This window comes from Amblyomma mixtum, chromosome 9 (assembly GCF_055824585.1).
Source record: "Amblyomma mixtum isolate Tamu chromosome 9, ASM5582458v1, whole genome shotgun sequence".
Taxonomy (NCBI): Eukaryota; Metazoa; Arthropoda; class Arachnida; order Ixodida; family Ixodidae; genus Amblyomma; species Amblyomma mixtum.
The window spans coordinates 29,330,016-29,354,976 of record NC_143020.1 but is presented as its reverse complement, the minus strand read 5'-3'; the positions used below and the strand labels follow the sequence as shown (position 1 = coordinate 29,354,976).

Genomic DNA, 24,961 nt, shown 5'->3' with positions numbered 1-24,961 from the left:
CCATGGAAATGTACTCGGCATTGTCATTTTTTCTTTTTTTAGGGCTTTGCACTGCAGCAAGCCGATCCACGAAAGGTAAGCAAATTGCTCTGTATAACACTTCAGAGAGAGCAGTAGTTTCCAAGCGGTCAGTTAAAAATATGCGGCTTGAACGAAATCATTTACATTTCTCGTTATTTATATAAATAGCTGCAAAAGCTCTCGAATCTTGTTTCATCCTTTCGCCAGTGATGCAGAGAGCTTGACAGACGTCTTTGTGGCACGCATGTTAATTGCTGGAAAATACTAACCATGTTGCTGTGTATTTAGTGTGACCTACAATAGTGTTTGGATTTGGCTTCTTGCATTTTGTTATCGTGCTAAACGACTCAGTGAGACGATGTTACGAAAAGGAAGACTGACATTAATGGAGAGCAACTCTGAAACAAGCAGAGTAGTCGAAATTGATAAACTACGATAGGGTTGTGAAAATTTAAGCGCAAAGATATTCTGAACAGCGTGTCGAACCCTTTAAGGAAATGCGGAAAGAAACGCTTGTTGAAAAAAAAAACATTTTTTGCGTTAGCTGTGAAACTTCTAAAAAAATTAAGGATTCCTTATTTGGATCCAGGCAAAAAGACGCTTCTGCCGCAGATATAGGTCAGGATACCAGAAATTTACACATAACATGTTTGGCAGAATTCTCATTTTTCAAAAAGGTGCGAGAAAAAAGTTCTCGTAACAAGAAGGAGGCTGCCCACTAGCGCCCTCCCTTAGCAGGGCAGAGCGTTCTGCCGAAGCCATGGTGTAAATTTCTCTCACTAAACATACAGACTAAATTCTGATTGGCAATGGAAAAAACTTCCTCTTCAAAACATGTGAAGTTCTGGCAGATTCAAAGAATTTCGACCAAGTTTTCAACCTCTTCTATTTGGTAATCTGAACGCCCTCATTCTTCCTCCCATTACTAACTGCATAAATGTACTACGCGGTGTAGTGGGAATATACCTCTGTTGTCGAGAGTAAGCATTCAGTAGATGAGTAGAGTTGAACTTTATTTCCTTTCATAACAAGGAGGAGCCGGGACTAAAATCTGTGTCATCAGCTTCATAAGGATCCCGGGTTCTTTAAATAACTGACCGCACAGGACTAAGACGGCGGTTGCATAGTATTACATAAGATTTAAAAATAAGAACAACAATGGTTGTACAGCAGGCGTTATGCAGAAAACTGAACGACAAAACTTTTCCCCACAGTAATGCCAAATTATGAATTTCGATTTACAGGTTACATTAAAATTGTCCTTGCTTTATCTGTTTAACAGAACTGGAAGGTTCTGACATAAAAATTTATCCATGCAGTAAGCTCTTGGTGTTGGGTTAAACCAAACTTCTCTGTGTCTTGCGCCCCGGCAGCTACTGTCTTCTTTACGTTGTGCAAGCAAAATGAAGGGGTGATCGAGGTGTTCGAAATGAGCTTGATAACATAACTGACGCCGATAAGAATATAACGCAAATATTGGAAGAATATGAAACTTTGTAAAAGTATTTCTGCTAGTAAAAGTTAACGATACATTTGAAATGCATCGCACAGCTTTTTTCTGGAGAAAATGTAACTTGCAAAGATTTTTTATTCCTGTTGTGCCCCGATCTATAGTACAATATTAAAATGAGAAAGGACTAACGCGTTATAAAGCCTTATTTTTGCTCTTACGGGAAGAATGTGTCTAAACCCTGCAAGTATACCGACAGCTGAGGAGACCTTTGAACGAATGTACTCTACATGAGTATTCCACGTTAAATTGTTATAAAAGGTAACTCCCAGTGTTTTTACCGACTCATGGAGCCCTATAGGTTTATTACTGAATAGGACTTGAATAGGTCTTGATATCGTTTTCCCTTAGGAAGGCGCAATAAAATTACAGTCTGGATTTATTCGCCTTTAATTTGCTTCTGGCCATAAACTAATTTGAAGAAAGACAATATTTTTTGTTTAATAATCGAAATCTTCAGCATCATACCCTGCGCTTCTACTAGAGTGCGCTAGATGAGAGTTTATTCTTTTTTTTTATTGGTATATAAGCGTACTGGTATTTGTCTTCACTGCGCTTTCAAAGGATACTATGCAACAGAAATGGTTGGCGAGACAGCTTCCGTGTGCTAAGCCCAATTGTCAGTTCATGTAAGTCGGCTCGTCTCCTGCTACTTTGGCAGAGCAACCGGAGGCGTCCGCACGTCGTAATAAACGTTGTGTAAAGAGCGAGGTACAAGTAATGAGGAAGAAAATATGAGTAGCTGATAGAGGGGGTGTGGGTACACAAGAACTCCACGTGTCGCCGAAACGGCAGGTATTATCAGCGGACTGTTGCAAGGCGGAAAGGTACGTGGGTGCACTCAGTGGCAGTAAGGAAGTGAGCCTGTGCGAAGAAATACCACGGCGGCTGCTTTCACATGCAGGATGGCATAAGCTAATGTATGCGGTAGTCGCACTGAATTAGTTACCGTCTTTATCAAAAGTAATCGGGAAAGGGTGCTTTGTTTCTTAACCACGTAGCAAAGGACTTATAGCAGCTCTTAAGCTCTGAACCTCTATAGAGTAAGGTGAAGCGCTGTCCTCACGTTTTTACACCTTTCGGTGTTTAGGGGTGCTGTAAAAGCTCCGTCACATGGTTGAGAAGAAAAAAACCTGTTGATCGGTTACTTTTCCCAAAGGAGTACGTGAGGCGCAAATGCCGGTGTGGCTGCTCCGTTACAAACAGGCCTTAGCCTCCTGTGCCTACATCGACCTATTACGGGCTCAGCTGCAGTTGTTGTACTCGATAACTGAACAAATGGGTTCCGGAAAAACACCGTGCGAGCATCACATTTGCCTTCCCAGTGTGTTTATTAAGGGATACGCGTGCTGTCGCGAATAAGTTAGCAGAGATGGCTGCGCTCAAAGATATACGTTAATAAAGAGACCGTATAACGAGTTCTTGATAGTGGGAAACGATAAAATTGCTCTTGATGAGTGAATTGGTAGGGACCAAGCTTGGCATAGAAAGGCTGTGAAAATAAATCACAATGAATAGAACATCGACAAAGTGGGATAAAAATAATACTGTAGTGTACAGAAAACGCACAAGTGTGTTTTTTTTATGAGGCAGGAGGCGACATGCGGAGCATAATAGAGGACAATCGATCCTTCGTTCATACTACTTCCGCAAGAAATTATTAAACATCCAAATTATATTTATCCAGCACAAACACCGCCTCCTGGCCCTCTAGCTTTGCCTACAGCTCGTTTTTCTCTGTATGCTTTCAATGAGGGCCTAGGACCTGAGGGTTGACCTAGAATCTGCACATATTATTCGTTCACACGCGCTTCACGTTGTGTTTGCTGGTATTCAATACCGGAAATGGTGTTCACTTCCGCAATTTTAATGTATGAGAAACATACATTACGCAAAAGATGGGTATCTTCTCAAACGCGCGCTCACTGTTTCCTTCTCAAATCAACTTTTAACTATGACTCGCCCACAAAAACAGCTTCGAGCAGACGTGAAAGGTTACGTGAAACTTTCAGACAGATCCTTTTAGTTTAAAAAAACCTTCTACTCTATCTCTAGCCGTGGGGGTCAGATAGTAATGCTATACGCAAAAAAAAAAAATAGGTGAACATTTTCTTTGCGGCAGTGATCGCCAAGTCGCACCCCCCTTTTCATGCCCCCGTAAACTATTTGCTTTCAGCCGCTGACAACCTCTGTACTTTGTAGTTGCTCGTGTTAAGATAAAATAAGAAGGTTCGTTCATTTCCACACGCCAACGGATCCATTTCGTTGGGTCATTGTACTCACTACCCGGTATTAGGACACGGAACAGGTTATCAGAGAAATTACAGATCAAAAGGGGAAATTAATTTAAATATTTTGCTAGAAAAAATGGCAGACAAAGGTAGGAAACCAGGGGCTGGTTATCACACACGTATGAACCAGGCCAGGAGTCATCGAAACCAAGGAAAGCGTATATGAATGTTTTCTATAATTTCTGGAGTAGATCTATTGGAAATCAGTATTCAGTTTTTACCCGAAGGAGAATTGGTTTGACGGAGGACGAAAAAGAACCAGGTGCTGCAAATCGGATCCCAACCCGCGACTTCCGCGTCTCTCTGGAGGCTGTCCAACCTTCCACTTTGAAGTATATTTATGTTTATTACAACCCTATATTCACAGTATTCACTGACGCCTCCCTCGCCCAAAGCGACGTAATTAGAGCACCATGCAATGCCACATGTTCCACTAGAAACATGATCGAGGGCGCAAGCTGTGTGGCCACGCTGTACTTACTGCATAGCTTCCAGAACCGAGGCCCTTGTTCAGCGATCAGCACACAAGGATAGAGAAATGGGGAACTCATTGTGACATACGTGTTAAGGAAGGCAAGAGTCACAGGAAGGAAAACCAACAAGAACGTGTTTTTTGTGAGGTTAATAAATTAAAAATTTCTAGAGTACTTACTTTATACCTGAAAGCTGAATGATTAAAAAAAAAGGAAAATACTATCATATACCGCTGATGCAAAAACAGAACCCACGACGTCAGATGCCGCCTGAGGCATCGAACATTCTCAAGGTTAGGTTACACGCAAGATAAATGCCATTAAAAGTAAAAAGTTTGAAAGCCACCGCCTAGACCTCTCGACAAAGTACCTTACGCGCCGTGTGGGGGTCGTTGGTTTCGGATCCTGTTGGCAGTATGTAGTTGCTATTTGTACATCCTAATCAATTTCTTTTGTATGTAAACTGCCCTAATACCAATTTCAAGTTCATCGTGCCCACAAAATGAAAAAAACTGCCGACATTCTTTCCGTAGTTTTGTCGATTGATCGCTTCCAACATGTGCCAGAAATGACAGACACTCCTACACGTTGAAAAAAGTTACTGGCAATGACAGTTGCAACGAAGACAGGAGCATTGACTTTCCGACACGACATTTCAGAGAAGGCACTCAAGGTTGGTTGCAAGCACAAGCACGCGGTGATAATTATGTCTTCAGATCTAAAATCAGGCACGCTTGTTGGAAAAACTAAAGCATTTAAAGCAATTTGTTTTCTAATATTCACGACTATGTTCACCTCACCGGACACGAAATTGCTTGCAACTACATCTTATTTTCGATCTCCCATAGAATGCAAAGGAATATGATGGCTTCCGTGCAAAATAGTTTGTTAGCTAAAGTACTGGGCCCTCAAGGCGAGGCTTTAGGATTAATTTTTAAGATATCGCCGCCTGGATAGTCTGTCTAATTTTCGAAGGAAGCCTGGCCTACTCATCCTTACAAGATATATCCGAAAACCGCGCAAGATGTGCCCACCTTAAGTTTATCGATCTTCTATTAACCAGATGGTTAGTAATTTTGGCTAACCATGACGTACTCTTTCCGACCTCTCCCAGCACTCGAGCAAAACTTTGTGTACAAGCAGAAGACTGAAATTATTAGCCACAAAATGTTCTTAAATGCTCCTCTCTGAATGGCTTCCATCCACCGTTGTCCAGCGCCATCTAGCTGCGGAGCGTTCTTTCCGCTTTCTAACTCTTGCTTTTTTCTAACCTTTGCATGTCTGTAAAGTTGAGATCCTTTGCATCTTGCGGCTGCTACTGCTTCTCGTTGTTCTTCTGCAGTGCCGCCTCGACGTTTACAAAAGTCGATATAAGTATATACATGCGTTAAATTGAGAAATATATATGAAATGCATGCCGTATATATATAAATAATAGCGCGTTAAACCAAACACATGACTCTTCAGATGTGAAGACGTCCTTCATTTATACCTTTTGGTGCCTATCAGAAGAAAGCAGCGTCGGAGAAAACACTTCAGCTGCGATATACTCTCTTTGTTAGGAGCGCGCACCACCTGGCGCCCTCTATAAAGAAATCCATCGATGACAATCTTAACGACTGTTTAAGATCCTTCCCCTTTACAGCGACTAGAAAACAACAGGAAGGTAGCGTAAACTCAGTGCAAGAGAATCATAATAAAGGCTTTGTAGAAAAACCCCAGAACTTTAGGCCATTGTAGTTGGTGTTATTCATTCTTAAAGTAAAAACACGCTGCCGGCATTCGCAAACGGCCAGGTTGGCAGATTTAATCAGGTTCCTTTCCAGAATATTGTGCCCTGCCACAAAACAGCGCTCAAAAGAAGGTAATTCGGAGAGGTGTTCTATCAAGCACAGAACGTAACAGGCCAGTTCCTGCTCATGACCATATTGACGAAGTTGAGTTGGAAAGGTTAACAAGTTAGGCACGCTGAAGTGAATTTTAAACAATGCACGAACGCAACTTTCCCTTTACTGCATACTATACAGCAGCAAGAATAGCAGCGAAGATGAAATTAATTCTTGTACGATCAGATAATTAGCGCACAGTCAAAGTAAAAACAGGTGGTCAAAAAAAAGCATTAAGTGCTATTAAAAACGCAAAAACTACCAGGACGAGCGTTGATAGCCTGAACTTATCGCTGTGTAAGATATGAATATGGTAGTCAGAGACGGATCACTTATGTGTACGTAAAATGTTATGAGCTTCAGACGAATATAAAAGTAACGCTGAAGGAATTCAAGGGCTGCTCCCTGATCTTTCTTACTCATAGACTTGGAACAAAGTTTTTATGTGGTTGCACTTCAAACTGTTGTCCTAAGATATTAACGAGCTTGCTGAAGTCTCAATAATTCGTTGTTTTGAAAATTGCGGTTTCGTCACAATCTAATGACGCATTCTGTACGTAACTAATTGCACTTCGATCACTTCTAAACGATAATTCAGACACCAAATCCTTTCTGTTGTCATCATCCTCTCTTCCTCTGCAATTTCCCTGACACAGCTTCTCTTTAGTGACTGGTTCGGGGAAGAAGCAGCTTTTCGACTTTCGTGCAGAGCTTATCGTCACTGTATCGAGCGAAGCGAGTGTTTGCTGCACTCTAGCCCAAACATCACTGCTGTCTAAACCTGCTTCAGCGAGAGGAATCCGAACTTTAACTTCTCTTCTCAGTGTTTGATGGGTATTTGATTAATATTGGCTCGTTCATCTATTCTCCTTGCTTTGTAAGTTGTTACTTTTTCTTTCTATTATGGCAAGGTCCGGGTGCGTATTCTCTAATAAAAAGAAAAATGTCGATAAAATCAAAATGAAGTGACTGATGCCTCGGTAATGTCTTTTTTATGCACTCATGCAACAACTGTATTCAGGAAACAATTTGTGATATATGGACGCAGCACCGTGTTTCTAAACACAGGATTTCTTTAATATCACCCTTTGGTTTCGCGGTCCTTCATGTGCACTATGCTTCTCTGGGAACATTGAAACAGTGCGACTATTTAAGTCGAGTACGGTTCCCTGAGCCTGCGATAGCAACGAAACGATTCCGTTTCCAATGCAGTGTGGTGTAGTTTTAGGAGCCGCACAGCTTAGCGCCTTGACTGTACGTTGGAGCCACTAAGCTTGCAACGTCGATGTGGTACGACATATGTCTAAGATGTTCAACGAATACGATTGGTGATACATATTATTTCATATTAAGAACAAAGTTGCTTTAAATTGCTCTAGAAAAGACTTTCTGACTTTTATGATAATGCGCATTAAAAGGAAAAGAAGTGAAAGGAGATGCAACGTGTTTCCAGGGTACATGCGCCTCGCCAATATTTCTCCGGCTAATAAACCATGCCAGAAAAGTTAACTTTTAGATTTCTGCGCTTTTGGTCCGTTTTATCTGCTTCTGGTGTCTCTATGCTACAAAAATTCGCAGCAGGCTCTTATTTAGGATGCGGCAACTGTTTCACTTTTGACACTTTGACCGCACTCTCCTTCGTTCTTACAAGTGCGCGTTTCTGATTATTGCTCAGAGATCTCTTGTGCATAACACCCTGATATTTTAGATAATAAAGTGACAAGAGGTCGCACATAAGATGTCGCACATCCTACTCTTGGTTTAATATATATTCTCTTCTTATCTAAGGGAAAGAAATGCTTCATTATTAGTTCTGTGCGGGACAAACGACACTTTCAGGAACTCAGCCACAGGAGGACTCTTCCTTTAAAAGCCAGAACAAAGAAGAAAGTTTGCCGTCACGCCTTCACACTGGCCTCATTTCAGATCCGAGATGCATCTCAGACCAAGCAATCATTACTACAAGAGGATGCCCCACGCCAAGATGGCAGTTCAACTTTATTAACAGGACATGCATTCAGACATGCAACAAGGATGGCCCGTTCGATAGCAAGTTAGCTTGCGATGGAACCTGCCGTAGCGGTGAGTCCAAACGTTTTGTTCGCTTCTCTCGCCTTGTTTGTGTTATTTTAGTTCGCCGGAAGGGCGTTCTAAAAGCGAGCCCAGGATTAGGGGGTGGATGCGTCGCGTAAGTTTAGATGTAGATTTTGGCTTGAATTCTCCTAATTCGCTCACACCGGAAAAGTTCACATTTCTGCATATTTGTAAATATATGTGTATTAAAGATGTATAAAACGTTTAAGCCCAATACTTGGCGTTGCTGCCGTGGAATAGTCGAAGGCTGTTACACGGCAGACAATTTATCTTGCTTCTAACAAGAATATACGTTTTTACTGCAACTGACTGCGCCTAGAAAATTTCTCGCTGGAATACTGTTGCAGTGTATGTATATATCTAAGTATGTTTGGTTTGGTTTATTGGGGTTTAACGTCCCAAAGCGACTCAGGCTACGAGGGACGCCGTAGTGAAGGGCTCCGGAAATTTCGACGACTTGGGGTTCTTTAACGTGCAATGACATCGTACAGCACACGGGCCTCTAGAATTTAGCCTTCATCGAAATTCGGCCGCCGCGGCCGGGATCAAACGCGCGTCTTCGAGCCAGTAGCCGAGCACCATAACCACAGAGCCACCGCAGCCGGGCCGTATGTGTGTGTGTGTGTACACACACACACACACACACACACACACACACACACACACACACACACACACACACACACACACACACACACACACACACACACACACACACACACACACACACACACACACACACACACACACACACACACACACACACACACACACACACACACACACACACACACACACACACACACACACACACACACACACACACACACACACACACACACACACACACACACACACACACACACACACACACACACTCCGGAGGGATCACACCGCCGTCACGTTGCGAGAGAGGGAGAACGATGCCATCCACGTAGCGCAGACGCCGGAATGTCCATGAGCGGCGTTCCCGCGCATTTCATGCGTTCGAACGTGCGTTCGCACTCGGTGTAGGGGAAATGCTAGCTCAAAACTTCATCCGGGCAGACGGACGCGGCTTCCTGCGGGTAACCAAGGCGTTCACCCAATGTGCGTTTCGGGGCTAGTCGGCGTTCCGCTGCAGCCATGCCGTTTTCTTCCCGTGGGCGAAACGTAACACCGCCGGATTGTGAGCAAGTGCCCAGCGCTCCAGGCGGCAGTTCAAAAATTGCCAAGCCGCAAGAGGTTGCTCGGAAAGAGCAACTTCGGTCCCACAAGCCCCACTGGGGGCAGCACCTGCCATCGCACGGGAGTGGCGCATTGCTTAACTCCTGCCCCACTGCGTCAGGAGCAGGAGTCGTATAAGGACTCCCTACGATCTATGAATCTAATCGCCTAATTCAACTAAATAATGAAATAAAACTACGCACAACTTCTGCGTGTGCGCTCCTGTCGCAATTCTCCTTACCAAGCTCAGCCGCACGTCATTATTTTTTAATTTGCATAAAGATTGTGAAACGTTAAATAATTTACCAAACACTAAGTTCTGTTTTTATGGAAGGTACAATAATTTATAATAGGTTTTTTTCTCAGAAACAACTATCTACATCACCGTGTACTTCGAAGGCTGTGCATGGGGAATTAGAGAAATGCGTAAGCATTACTTGTCAAATTTCACGCCACGCTTCATTTACAAATTTGGCGCCACGCGATGGCTCCGCGCACACTTCCGGTAACGTGGTGCCACACTTTCGGCGTTTCAAGTTTGGCGCCACTATTGCTTCGGCGCCACCAACTTTTTAGACATTTCTGGCTCTAATGAATTAACTAACTAACCCACCTCATCCTCTTGATTTCCTATACGGGATTTTCTGATGCTTTATTCTATGGTACCATTTTTTTTCGCATAAACCCATCCGGTTAGACGTAATCGTGCGGACAAGGTCGTAATGACACGAAACCGCCCACTTTTCAGACATTTTTTTCTGTAATTAATTAACTACTAAAGCCACCTCAACCCCTTAATTTCAGGTACGAGTTTTTTTGATGGCCTATCTGAATTTATCATTCTTTTTCGCATAAAGTCATTCATTAACATGTAATCATGCGGGAATCTCCGCAAACATAACCATACAATGCTAACGCATTACAAATAACAGAGCTACCAAGTGCGAATCGCCATCAGACTTTGAAACATTACTGTCTCAAAGCCACAGAGAAGACTCCTAAATAGGGACTCCGTCAAAGTCGCAAAGAACATAGGATTGTCAGATTTCATTATTTTCGGCTTGATAAATCGTTGTCACATAGCTAATACTATGGAACCGTAATATTATTGAAGCTTGGACAACCCTTCTGAACTAGGCTCCCGCCCCGCCTCGGTGCCTCAGTGGTTACAGCGCTCGGGTGCTGACCCGAAAGATGAGGCTTCGATTCCGGCCGCGGCGAACGAATTCCGATGGAGGCTACATTCTAGACGCCCGTGTACTGTGCGATGTCAGTGCACGTTAAAGAAACCCCGGGGGGTCGAAGTTTCCGGAGCCCTTCACTACGGCGTCCCTCATAGCCTGAGCTGCTTTGGGACGTTAAACCCCCATAAACCAACCAAACCAACAAGGCTCCCATTTGGAAAATAAAAAGATCAAGACAAGGTGCAAAATGGTGGGAATAGGTAGTACACTGGGATTTAAAATATGCATGTGCTAACGCTTACACCGGAAGTTTCAAATGCCGATTTAATATTTTTTAAACCCTCTGGACGATCATAGATGTGTCTGGAAAGATCTGCAGACTGATGCCCGAAATAAACCACGGACGTCGAGATCCCCCTATGCAGCTTGACGCTACGTGTATTACACGATTCATCACTATATTACGGGACAATCTGAACGTATTTAAAAAGGCTAGTAAGCACGCGGCTTATGTTCGCGCGTAAAAGAGTGGTTCATAACGTATTATTTCGTTTTGGGCATATTGGTTTGGTTGGTTTAATTTATCTGCTGTACCGTTACTTCATAATGTATGTATATCTTTACGCTGTGTGCGTCTCTATGTCTCTTCCTGCGGGTCGTCCGTGTTTGCGCAATCTTCACCTTAACAGTAGGAGGCGGTACGCGTCCGGGCTCCTCTGGTTAACTCAATATGCAATTCCAGCGTTAAAACTGCCTTGAAGTGGCCTTGAAGTCAAAAGAAGTCTTCTCCCTACCAGAAAAAAGTCAAACCTACCAGTGCTGCTAAGCTGCTCAGAAACAAATCCGTTGTCCCCTTTGCAGTTTACAAATGTACGCGCACTATATAAGTCCTTTTAAAAAGATATTATATGCGACCTTAAATATTCATTTCAGTGCTGAGGTCAACCAAAGATATGTGAATTTTTTTTTAAATAGCATGAAAATATTTATACAGTTTTCTAATCACAAAGGGAACAAGGGGAGTTTTCTTTCCTTTACGTTTAGACAAGTGGACCTGCCTTCGTCTAGGAAAAGCGTTCATCATTAACAGGGTTAACCGGGTTTAATTTGGGTCAGCCGCCGCGGTGGCTCAGGGGCTACGGTGCTCGACTGCTGTCCCGAAAGACGCGGGTTCGATCCCGGCCGCGGCGGTTGAATTTCTTTGGAGGAGAAATTCGAGGCCCGTGTATTGTGCGATATCAGTGCACGTTAAAGAACCCCAGGTGGTCGAAGCACCAGTGCAGATGTAATAACTTCGTTAAAATCAATAAATTTCGTAAACTTCTATCATTTTCCTTGACGACCACCAGCTTTAAACTGTTAATAAATACAACGTAAACACCATATGTACAGATGCCAGCTGTGCACTCAATCTTAAATTACAACGCTAAAAAATACCCTTCCAGCACTCGCAAAAAGTAAAACTATCGATTTGTTGCCGTACTGAAGGGAGCATCACATCATTACAGTTCATTACACTTATTTGGGAGCTGCATATCGTAGTTTTCAATTTCTTTTTTAATAGACTTGGTAATCTAACATTCGGCACTGCTAGTGGTGGCGTACTCCGTCAAGGGTCACCTCGCGCTGGTTGTGGAAGAAACATGCTAATGGCGCCACTTACTTGCTTTAGCACGCGCTGCTCCACGGCCGCGCTGGCGGACTGCCGACTACGCCGACTCCGACAGACAACGGTGTGCGATGACGCTTTAGCCTGCCTGATGAGGTTTTTTCGGCGGTACATCTCTCTCGCTATAGAAGCTATGCGGTATAAGTGCGACAGATTGTGGAACATTTTCCCTATCAGAGAGCCGGAAGGGATGCCGCGGGCATGGTGTGGTCAGTGGCAGCGCCACGTCCGGGCCAGGCAGACCTGTGATTGGGTGTATAGTTCCTCACCTCCTCTTATTTTTTCATGATTGAAATTGCGACGAAATGAAAGGAAAACAACATAAAACGACTTAAATAGCGACCCCTATTGATAGTTTAGGACAGGTTTTCTAACGGGGTTCTGATATACATAACTGCTCCTTCGAAGAACACAGCAAAAAAAGTAGCTTGTTTTGGTCAAGTTCTATTAACGTGCGAAAGATTAATAGCATGATCTATAACGACGGCGTCGTCTAACAAAACAGGTAAAAACAGCGCCAAAATTAACTAAACCACATAGAAAGACGGACAGGACAGCGCCCTTCCTCTCGGTCTTTCTGTGTGCTGTATGTTAAATTTAGCGCTGTTTTTACATTTTGTTTGACAATGGTCCACCAACTAGCCCAGCAAGATATACTGCTATAACGACGGTGATGACGACAGGAAATTCCATGTAAGTGTCTTTGCGCCGCAGATGGAAGTCCATGAAGACATGTGCACTGCACAGCGCGAGAGTGTGTTGCATTTCAACACGAGCCGTGATCGGGTGCATTATGTTCATTTGCGATTGCTTTCTACATTGTTGTTTATATATTTCATCTACACAAAGCATTGAATCACTGGAATAAATACAATCTTCTTTATAAAAAAAGCGACGACCGCCTGGTGCCCCCGCGCACTGGCTAGCAAAGCTGATCTGTAGTTAGTAATGATGTTTAGTTAGCAAGTTTGCGGATATATTGCTGCCGTTGGATCGAAGCGCAGGCTATAAGCTGCTAATTGTCGTTATGCGATATTTCAAATGGAAAAGATGAGCTTTTAGTTTACTTTTAAGAGAATACGCTATCTCATGTTACATATCCCTTCATGTGGTGTGTAATGTGCAGTGTGTGCAGTTCTTCGTCATCCTCCATAGTTGACCTGTAAACTAGCTTCCTTCGAATGTGATTTCTGGGTTTGTGAATGTTCGAACAAAAACTGCACGTTCAAATTTGATCGAACTGCTCTCGGACACAAAACTCATTTTATTGATGCCTTGTTAGAGAAGTAAGCCAAGGTGTTTCATAGTTTTTTTCTCTTCGGTGAAATCCACTGGGTTTATTTGATGATTTCAAGGACTTCAGCTGCTTTTATTGTAACATATACTCCACTGTGAAAAACTTAACACTCACCATAAAATTTGAAGAACAGGGTAAAAACAAATGACCCTAGGATCCCTTGTACACATAACAAAACGAAAAACGGATCGGCCGTGTTTATACATATGAAGGTCGCTGTAATTAGCATGCGTATGCTGCGTACCCTGTTCTTCAAATTTTTTGTCGAGTGTTAGGTTTTTCACAGTGATGTCATTTCCTCGCAAAACGAGTTTTTTTCGTCGAACTCTGGACTACAACATGTACTCCGTTTGCCAAAAGTAACCAAGCAGCTGGTGTTTACTTCTTAAACGCACAATGGACCTTTTGCGGCAACTCTAAAGACCAAAATGTGCTAAAACATGAGGACAAGGGTTCATCCTACTTTACACAGATTCACACCTTAAGGGCTGCCATAACTGTTTCGCTACTCTGCCAAGAAACAAACCATCTTTGCCAGGTTACTTTTGGGAAAGACGGTACATCTGTGATGGCTTGATAGGGTGCCCAGAATTAAGCATTACAACGATGATTGGGAGCTCATTAACCCTATGTCTTTGTTACGTCAACTAAAGCTGTTTTTATGGAGCAGGATTACAAAATAAAAAAAAACGGTTTGCGTCGTAAAACTCGTAAGTTTTATGTTGGGACGAAATGATAGTGGCCCATGTACTCTGTTATAACAGTGAACATTGAACAACCTCAGCTGGTTGAAATTATCCGCAGCTCGAACACCATGGCTTCCCTCGTGCCCCGTGTCGCTTTGGAACGTTGAACTGCAAAAACTAAAGCAAGTAAACTGTGATCTTTTTATGTTTCGAATTCCAGTCGATGTGTGCACGGCTCCACGTGCTGTGTCTACCTGTGCCGGCGATGTCCACCCTGTTTACTACTACGATCCGAATACACGCCAGTGTCACAAGGATATTGGGTGCATATACTCCGGAAATAACTTTCCTACTATTGCGGAGTGCCAGGAGACATGCACGAGACGTAAGTTTACTTTATTTGAACTCATTGCTCTAGCATTGTTGCTCCAATAATTTCGAAGCTACATCTGCGGAATATAATAAGCATATTTTTAATCAGTGGGAACTAAACGAAACTAGGCAGCAGTGTTAAAATATTGAAATCAGTGCTCATTTCTACGTTCCACGTTTGTCACAAATTGGTAGAAAAACGTGTTGTAAGTCGAACCTCACGCTGTACAACGAGCTTCAATAACAGACAGTGCGTTGATTTAGTTATGACAGTTGCATTAGGGACATTATACAAGGCTACAACATGGCCATCAGTGATTCCATTGTACGACGGTGCATTCAAACACTCTTCATTCTCCTGCCGATAGAAACCATTGCTGTCCATGGCGTCTAAACAGTATTTCATCCTACGAATGACCCCTCTGTGGTCGGCCGCTCAGTGTAAGCAAGGCTGTTAGCCGATAGCCGACTTGAGACTGGTACTTTCATGGCATAGAACGACGCGATGCAGTCGACCTTGACAGTTCATCGGACAGAAAACTGGATAGTAGAACAAGCGGCCTGTACGCCAAATATATGCGAGCAAATGCTCGAAGAGAGGGCCTGTGTTATCGCATTTTTCTATATCCCGTGCCGTGTGCCACTCTGACTCATCGGATATACTTTTCGCTGAGCTGTTTAGATGGGGTTCCTAGCAGATGCCGCAAGAAAAACGTCATTTCGAATGGCACAATATGACTGCAATTTTTGACCCATAAAGTTTGCATCGCGAGATCGATTGCCCCCAAAGTCTTACCCCTGATACTGCGCAACTCAGGTGCTTGAGCGAAAGCAATATGCCGTAGGCTCTTAAAGTTTCACTACACTTTCTTGAATTTTACTCTCTGGTTCAGACATTGCAGCTTAAGTCGGCAATATATTCTTTCAGAACTGAGAATTCCGATAGAGCCTATTTTTCTCCGAGACCGCGGAGTAATGCTGTAGTTCACAAATTCTTTTGTTAGGTATTTGGAAATTCAATATTCCCATGACACGTATCACAATTCAAAGAAAACTATGTGAGCGCATATATGTTGGCAAATTGGCAAAAAAAGAAAAACAGAGGCGCAAACCTTTTTGTTATGCTCACATTAATTGGTCACGTACTTATGTTGAAACTACGCGAGGTCTAAGCAGCAGTAAAGCGGCTTTGGATTTTGCATAACCGAGTTGTGGGCTCTACCTAAATGATAATAAAATGACCTCAAATGACACAAGATTTATAGTGATAGAGGTGTACCGTTTTCCAATCCACCTGAAAACAAAAATTCAAGGGGGGCACTTTGTTGACCTAAAGTGCGGTGAGGCGAAAGCCTTAAGCGCGGTGATCTGTTTGTGTCATGCGTTGTTAAGATAGGCTTCGCCTCCAAGAGTGCAACGCGACAGCGTCTTGCAACGCTACCAGGGAGTCCATAGAACGCCATCGCCCGTTCGGTTCTGCGTCTTGCTCGTCGGTTAATTGGTTTTTGAGGAAAGGAAATGTATCTGTCTCACATATATGGTAGGACACCTGAACCTCGCCGAAACGGGAAGGGAGGAAGATGAGAGTGACCGAAGAAACCGTATTCACTAGACGCGCCATTGTTCATTGCAAACCATCGAGCTGGCATGGCGTAGTGCACGTGCCGAGAAACTGTGGGCAGGGGAATCGCCAACAAAACGAGCATTTGGCGGTGAAAAATGAACGCTTGTCAAAAAGAAATACGCCAGATACAAAACGGTGACGAGGTATCGGTCGATAGCGTCATTATCAAGGGCGTAATCAGAGACCATTTCAGTGACTTGCTGGGTCACACGCGAAGGGCGGAGGGCAGTTTCCATAACGATTTCCTACCATTTATGCCAAGACTCGTCGATGAAGTCAGAATTCGTCTTGAACAGCCAATAACCGTTACAGAGCTAGAGGAAGCAATAGATCAACTGCCATTGGGTAAAGCACCCGGTCCTGGTGGTTTAGGAGCCGCCTTTTACAAATATTTCAAGTCGGAAATCGCCCTAATTCTGCTGAAAGTTATTGTCGAAGCGTACGAGAAAAAGCGTACGCCATTGTCATTCACAACATCGCACACTGTACTCATACCGAAGTTTGCTGAGCCAGAAGAACGTCTGTTGGTGGGGTCTTATCGCCCGATAAGCCTCACCAACGTAGATTATAAGATATTCATGAAGGTTCTGGCAAAGCGAATTCAGGGTGTCATAACCATGCTAGTGGGGAGTCATCGAACTTGCGGTATCAAGGGTCGGAGCATAGCCACTAATATACACATAGCGCGAAGTGTGCTTGAATGCTGCGATGCACTAGGCGACAGGGTGGCAATAATGCATCTAGATCTCGCAAAGGCCTTTGACCGTGTATTTCATGAGGTTCTGTTCAGCTTGCTAGATCAGGCTAATGTGGGCTGTGTAATAACGGAGGGCGTACGAATGGCGTACGCGAACTGCACAACGCGCGTCTTTGTTAATGGGGAGCTGACTGAAAGCCTACACGTACGATCTTCAGTGAGGCAAGGATGTCCTTTGTCACCCCTCTTTTTCGCAATCTATCTTGAGCCCCTTTGTCTGGCTATACTAAACTCTGAGTGTATAACTGGCTTCAGGTCACTGTCAGCGCATGTTAAAATCTTAGCTTATGCTGACGACATCGCCGTGTTCTGCTCAAGTAAACAGAGTATCTGTGAAGCCACGGCTGTTGTTGAGAAGTTTCGCAAATGCACCGGAAGCGCAAATAAATTGGGAGAGGAGTTATGGACTCTGGCATGGTGACTGGGAGGAAACGCCAGACTATTACTCCCGACTTCGGTGGGCCACAACTCCGACAACGTATCTTGGAGTACCGCTGAACTCTTATAGCAACCCCGAACCATACTGGAATGAACAGGTGGCAATAGCAAAGGAAAAGGCCAGTGGGTGGCAGGGGCGACCACTATCAATGTTCTCGCGCGTCACTGTGTGTAACCTGTTCCTCATCTCCTTGATATGGTATAACATGAATGTGTTGAGCGCCTCGCGGATCAATATTCAAAGGATCCATCGGGTTTTTCCTGTATTTATTTGGGCGTCGACATGGGAAAGAACTAGTCGAACAAACTTATTCTTGCCCATGAAGAGAGGAGGTCTCGGTCTTGTTCATTTATTTGTACGACAAATCGCGTCCCGCTTTATGTTTCTTCGCGACCAGAACGATATTTTTCTTCGCACAGTTATGCAAGTTCGTTTATGTCGATCGCTACCAGGAGTTGTAGTATGCTCTGTTCAAAACATGCGTGGTACAGTGAGAGGTTATCTGCGTGAAGTTGTGCTTGCGTGCAGGATGTTACAAGTGCGATTTTCAATGCAGTACCTCTGCAATGTCACTAGAAAAAATCTGTATAAAGATTTAATTGAATCAATGCTCCCTGTACCCATTTACCGATTGTCAAACTGTGGAGGCCCAGGAGCAGATGTGCTCAAAAGGGTTAAAAGAATGCCAGTTTACCCATCTTTGAAAACTTTCTTCTTCAAACTTCATACCGGAACTCTGTCAGTCAAAACATGGAAGCATGGTAAAGGACTCTTTGTCCCTTGGTCAACAGATTGCTTTCTATGTAAAAAACCTGAAACAATAGATCACGTTTTTTTAGATTGTTGGGGTGAGAATTTTTTTCTGGGATGTGCTTCAAAGAACATTAAAGAAAGATTTACCGCTACACCCGCCTGGCATCAGGTTCTTACCGGTAGGAAAACAGGACATCCCTTATGACACTATTATGCTCCTTGGCCTCCATAGTTTATGGAAAACAAGGACACAATTCAACAATGCAGAAGTAGTTGTGAGATCTCCACGCGAGCATTTCATTGAAGGTGTCATACGTCTGAGAGAAGTGTATCAGGCACTGCCTGATCAGCCAACTTGGTTAAATGTGTTGGATGACTTGGTTGAACTGATAAAATTTTAACTTGCTGTGTCAGTGCAAGTGTTGCTGACAAGTTTTACATCTTTCTACCCGTTGTGAAAATGCAATAAAGAAAGAAAAAGCTGACATGGCGTAGTGGTTAGCATGCTCGCCTCGCACTCCGGAGACCAGGGTTCGATTCTCGAACTCGACTAATTTCCTACTCAGTTTGATTTATTTATCTTGCATGACTAGAAGGGCTAATTGGGTAATTAAGCTATTAACTAAACTCAGTCCCACTTACTTGGAGCATCATTATACGATCCCTTTATTTGGTTGCATGGTTACAAGCCAAGAACAATTGGCCCCGTTTGAAATTCGCGCACTGTGACATCACGACCGTTTCGACCAATTGAAAAGCGTGACATTTCTGTCAACAACTCCTGCTTACAACGATGAGGCATTAAAGGCTTCCGCCTTAATACATAGCTTGAGTGTGCTTGGCGGTGCAGCGATGAAGGTATTTCTTAATCATCTGAAAGTTTATTATACCTAATTTTTTGCCGAACGATACTTATCTCATTGAGATATAAGGATGAGCGAGCATTTAATGATGGGCGGTGGACGAAATTGTCAACTCTTTGTAATTTGCCAACATGACTGCATTAACACGCCGAATGAGGTACTGGTAGCTGAGTTGTAATTTGAATCTTCATGTGTTTCTCCACAGGCCGACCAACGCCTCCAAAGCCTCAGAAGTGTTTTCAGCCTCCTGGTCAAGTACTGCCTTGTCGCAAGGGTTACCGCTTACTACGTTTCTACTACAATTATTACACCAACCAGTGCGTACCTTTTGTGTACCAAGGTTGCGGAGGGAGTCCAAATAGGTTCCGCTACTACGAAGCCTGCATCAGACACTGCGCAAGTAAGTCCACGATAAATGGCCATTTCAAAGCATCGAAAATTGCAAGCGGTGGCTCAGCCTCCTAGCTGAATCATAGAATTTAGTACTGCTGACACTAACAATGCTGCAGCTTTTGGCTGAACACGGTATACGGTTAAGCACTGCACTGAACAGTTAAAACTATACTTCTGTCTGGCAGATTTTTTATATTTTATTCTTCTATTTTGCACAATACCTAAAGCACCCGCATGAGGGCATGAGTGTAGGGAGAATTATTATATATAGCATCAAACGTATAGTATTTAGAACAAATTAGAAATGATGCAATTTGCAAACTACTCAAAAACCCATGCAGTATGGGATCCAAAGCTAAAAGCTAAAAAGAACTGCTATGGAAAGACTAACACACATACAGTCGCACAACCATAACAGTTCAATAATCGGCACAACTTCAGCAATAATCAAGAAAATGAATGAAATGCACGAGGACGAGAAATATTGCACTCATATTGCCAGGTGGCTTTAGCAAAGCGGTCAGAATGTATGCGGGAGGGGCAGTAGCGGTTTCTGCACGCAAGCTAATTCAATGGCGTACTGTTTGTAGCAAACAATATTTCGAATAGCTTATTCGGCAAGAGTACTCGCGATTCTTTAGTGTATTGCCAGGGCGGGCATTAAGGTAGCTGGGGCCATTTATGTATTTAATTCCGTAAGTATATAAAATAAATACCCAGAACGGAGCTGACAGAGCACCTCCTGTATTCTTTTGAAACGCCTTTAGAGGGTGGCGGCTGCACGACATACAGAATCTGTGCTGCAATGTTTGGTAAAAACAAGGGCAACACATCAAAGGTTTCAGTACGAATTGAGTGAATTGCCCCCTCATTTGGGTCATGTATACGTGGTGATCGCTAATCATAAAGAAAGATATTACAGCGCTTTCCAGGCCCGTGGATATTCTAGCTGCTTAACAGAACTGGCGAACGCGCTTTCATCTGTCGACCTCAAGACGTTTTCCTTCCGCCAGTGTGCCGATTTACAATTAACAGCAATCCCATCTCGAACACTAATTGTGTTCTTGGAGAATCGTTCGGCACGAACACTTCTTTTCTAGTACCGTCACTTCTTCTCGACGATAGGTCAAAACTTTTGCGTACACGTAGCAATTCACAGGTAAAGCGCCTCTTGGCTACTGCGTGCGTGACATTGTATATACGTAACAATTTTTAAGAGGACCTCTTTGTTTAGAAATGCGTCCAAAAAGTGGTACAAAACTTGCCACCAAACAGAGTGTAGATAGTTGTTTTCTTTTTACAAACATAACGCCGTCAGAAAGCATTCCTAGGCATTCGTTGTGTTTTAACAGCTGCTAAAGTGCCTTCCCGTTTTAACGTTGCTAGGAAAGGTAGTGTGACTAGACGCCGATGCGTATACGCGATTCTTCCTTGGCCGGGCCATTATGCACCTTCCACAGCTACATAATAATATTAGGAAAAGCGAATTTTTACAGTTTTTAATGTCCTACTTTGCATGTAGCAGCATCACAACGAAAGCGCATTTCCTCGGTGGGCTTTGTACCTGAGTATCTGGATTTCTGGTAAAGTTGCCTGAAATATTTTTACCTTCATGATTCTTACCTATTTCAGGGCACTAGAGGCTGCTTGATGTCCCCGATTTTTTCCACTGATATAAGGTAAGATGAATTCAAAGCTGCCAAGAGAGCGTCTGGCTGCCTTTAGGACCTTTACTTCTTTGTGCTTGAAAGTCCTAGTTTGCAACGGATCCTGGAGCACATGTGCACCAATAACCAGCAGCCAGTTTTGATATTACTTTTATTTACCTACCCATAAGAGCAACATTAGCTGGCAGTTTGCATGCCGATGATTAAATTTTAAGAATTTCACTCGAATGCCTAAAAAAGCCTATGATACTACTGAACCAGTCATCAGGGCTACTTCTATATGGAAAGCATACACTGGTGGCCAGGTGAAAAATATTGCTAGCCTATGTTACTGATAAGACACGGTACAAACCATTAGGTGCATTGCACGAATTACATGTAACATTCTTGGTCGAATCCCTCGCCAAGAGGTTGGCTGCCACAGTGATGCCTGTTCCTCCGCTTCCTAAGAGACGTTCAGCGGCAATGCTGGTTTTGCCCAATAGCCCTGCGGTAGCGTTCGTTCAAGGTAAAAAGATATATCTTAGGTGCACATTTTAGCGGCACTAAGCGCACTCGTTTTCTAGGCGTTACGCGTCTGCTCCTCCTTGATCTTTAACGGGGGCAAAAACAAAACATTCATACCGCAAGCGTCCTCCCACCCTTCCCTCAGTATGCGTGCTGTTCCTGCACCGGGAATTCCGAGTAATATGTGTAAGAAATCGCAACAGCACGTCAAACGCTACGCTCTATCACCGTTGTCCTCTACGTCACAATCAGTTTGGATCCTTAGAACGCTCAAGCAGACCCCTTCCATTAAATGTGCACCAGTTCCGTTTGTTTGCAACCCAGTTGGTAACATCCTTATCAGCAGCTGCCTGACTACGCCCACTCCAGGCAAAGGCCTCCCTGATGTCCCTCTAATTAACCTTGTCCTTTGCTAGGTCCGGCCACCATATCCCTCTAAACTTCATCTCATCCGCCCACCTAGCTTTCTGCCCTCTCTGCTACGCTTGCCGTCTCTTGGAATCAACTCCGTATGTTCGGCCTTGGATCCGATGTCACATTCGTCGTCATGTTACTGACGTGAGTCTTCAGAGGATAGAAGCTATAAGAATTTTTGCCTTCAACCACGTTGAATTTGCACAATGTTCGTCGCTTCCTTGTTAGTCTCGAATCCCCAGCGATCGAGTCTTGTTTCCCGGGGTGCGTTTCTGCCTGAACCGGTGGAAACTGCCTAATTTTATAGGACCTTTACACCCAACGAACAGACTGAAAAATGTCGTCAAAATCCTTTTGGACTTAACTCCTTTCTCGCCGTGGTCGCTCAGAGGCTACAGCGCTCGTCTACCGAGCCGGAATCCCCGCGTTAGAACCCGACCGCGGCGCCGCGTTTCGATGGAGGCGAAACTCAAAAGGGTGCCCATGTGCTGTGCGATGTCAGTGCGCGTTAAGTATTCCAAGGTGGTCGAAATTATTCCACTACGGCACCACTTTCTCTCTCTCTTCTTTCACACCCACCTTTCTCCTTTTCCTTACGGCGCACTTCAGGTGTCCAGCGAGATACACAGAACAGTTACTGCGCCATTTCGTTTTCTCAAATCCAGTCTTTTTTAATTAGTTACTTCTAATTGATTTTTATGAATGAAGCCATCAGCCACCAACCACAAAGAAAGAGTTGAGTTGTTTTTTTTTCAAATATGTAGAGCTGAACAAAGAGCATCCATTAGGGCAAAATCCTTCAGCCGCATTGATAACTGATGAAAATAAAACCTGGCCACATGCCGCCATAAAAATACAAACATCCGGCCTCCGTATTTCGACTACGTTGCTTTATACGAACTCGGCAATGAATGGAATTGATTTTAATCAGTTTGGTTTAAGACCGCAATATCCTAAGCACCTGTCCATACTACATAGCAGTTTAGAATGCTATATGATTTGATAACGACGAATTGCGCTAACCATGAGCACCCAACGCGCTATCTGGGAAACATTTTTAACTTGTTTTCTGTTATTTTTGTTGATGTTACTTTAATTTTCGTGAGTTCCCAGCAATTGCCCTTTAAGGGCATAAAAATGGCTTATTCTCATCGGCGATTTGCCCTTCAGCGCTGCACATAACTATCGCAGAGAATGGAAGAGTTTGGACATGCTTTCAAGCTGTTGTCTCTTTCATTCGCAGTTGATGTAGTTCTTTTAAGAGCGCCAACTTTTCAGCATTAAACTTGATTGTGTTGGTGTTCGCGCCATATATGCGTCTGCCTTTCAAGTTCCGAAAGCTATATTATCAGTCTGGAGAAAAACTTTCGTACAAATAACTTACGAAACAAGTACTGCAAACCCGTCAAAGCCTGTATCAGATTGCAACTTCTTCAAACTGAAAAGTGTGGTTTGGTTCTCCAAATATTTTCTCAGCTTTGCATGCTATTTCTCATAATTCTGGGAATGCAGTTGATCGGACAATAAATATTTCCCGTTTCTTTCTAGGGACACATGCCGCAGCAGCTAATTCAGACAAGATAAAGAACATACCGCATTGGTTCCGTCACATAAAACGGTCCTTCGAAAATGGCCGACCTTGCTGATGATTTTTTAAAAATAAAATCTTCCTATACACATAGCATGTCGTTAAACCATCTGTCGTTAAACAGTTCTCTAAAAAAATAATAGAATGGTGTAACACCTGGCAAATGACAATAAACACGAAAACATCCGTTTATATGACAGTAACAAGAAAAAAAATCCCGCTTTGCTTTTCTTGCTCTGTAAACGGCGTTCCATAAACGAAAACTAAACACCATAAATACCTAGGTATTATGCTCTCTTCTGACCTGAGGTGGGACTCTCACATTGCTAATATCACGTCTACTGCTTTACGGAAACTTCTCTATATCAGGAGACGCTTACGGTCCGCACGAGTATCTTCTAAACTCCTGGCTTACAAAACCCTTGTAAGTCATAGAATACGCGAACACAGTCTGGTTCCCCCAATTAACAACTAACATCACAAAACTTGAGGCTATACAATGCAAAGCCCTACGAATAATTCACAATAAATAAGAGCGCACAGACTCCCCAACATTGCTTGCAGGTTCACCCGGTCTCCAAACACTATCCGCAAGAGCAAAACAAGCGCACCTAAAATTTTTATTTCAATTATTACACGAGCAGTACAGGATACATGTGCAAAAATACGTAAAGTACTCACAATCATCACCTTCACGGCACATACATACGAACACACTAACCGAGTAACCACCCTCTCCAATATACTTGAAGCCGTTCAGAATAAAGCCGCGCGATTCATCTTATCATCGTACTCGAGATTTCAAAGCGTTTCATCTTTGAAGCAAGAGCTCAACATGCCGCCCCTCGCAATGCGCAGAAAATTTGCCAGATTATCTTTTTTTCACACTCTCTTTCAAAGCAGTATATCATTTGCTCGGTCGCACATCTTACCGCCACCTCATACTTCACGTCGCACCGATCATATCTACAAAGTTAACCCCATCTTCGCTCGTACGGAAAAGTACAAGAATTCGCCTTTAACCTTGTCTATAAAAGAATGGAATGAGTTGCCCTCCAGTATCGCTACCATAACCCAGTTTTCTTTATTTCAGTCGGAATTGGTAACATATCTGAAATCCCAGCGCGTTCAGTAACTAGATCTGCTTTTATATCACTTACTAGCAAGCTAGTATGTTCTCTTTCTTTGTTATTTGTGCATTTTTTGTAACAGTTTTTACGTTGTTATGTTCTTTCTCAACATGATGTATTAACCACCTAAAGTGCTT

The 24,961-nt window shown here is 43.3% G+C and overlaps 1 protein-coding gene across 1 annotated transcript; it reads left to right on the top strand.

Annotated features, from left to right (window-relative positions):
- LOC149328629 (carboxypeptidase inhibitor SmCI-like) lies at positions 1 to 23,738 on the top strand. The gene is made up of 6 exons (XM_089558904.1): positions 1 to 75; positions 8,108 to 8,263; positions 14,538 to 14,702; positions 19,331 to 19,525; positions 21,151 to 21,197; positions 23,655 to 23,738. Exons 1-5 carry the CDS (start codon positions 3 to 5, stop codon positions 21,156 to 21,158), a joined length of 597 nt encoding a protein of 198 aa, XP_089415030.1. The 5' UTR covers positions 1 to 2; the 3' UTR covers positions 21,159 to 21,197; positions 23,655 to 23,738.
- The last annotated feature ends 1,223 nt before the right edge of the window (positions 23,739 to 24,961 follow it).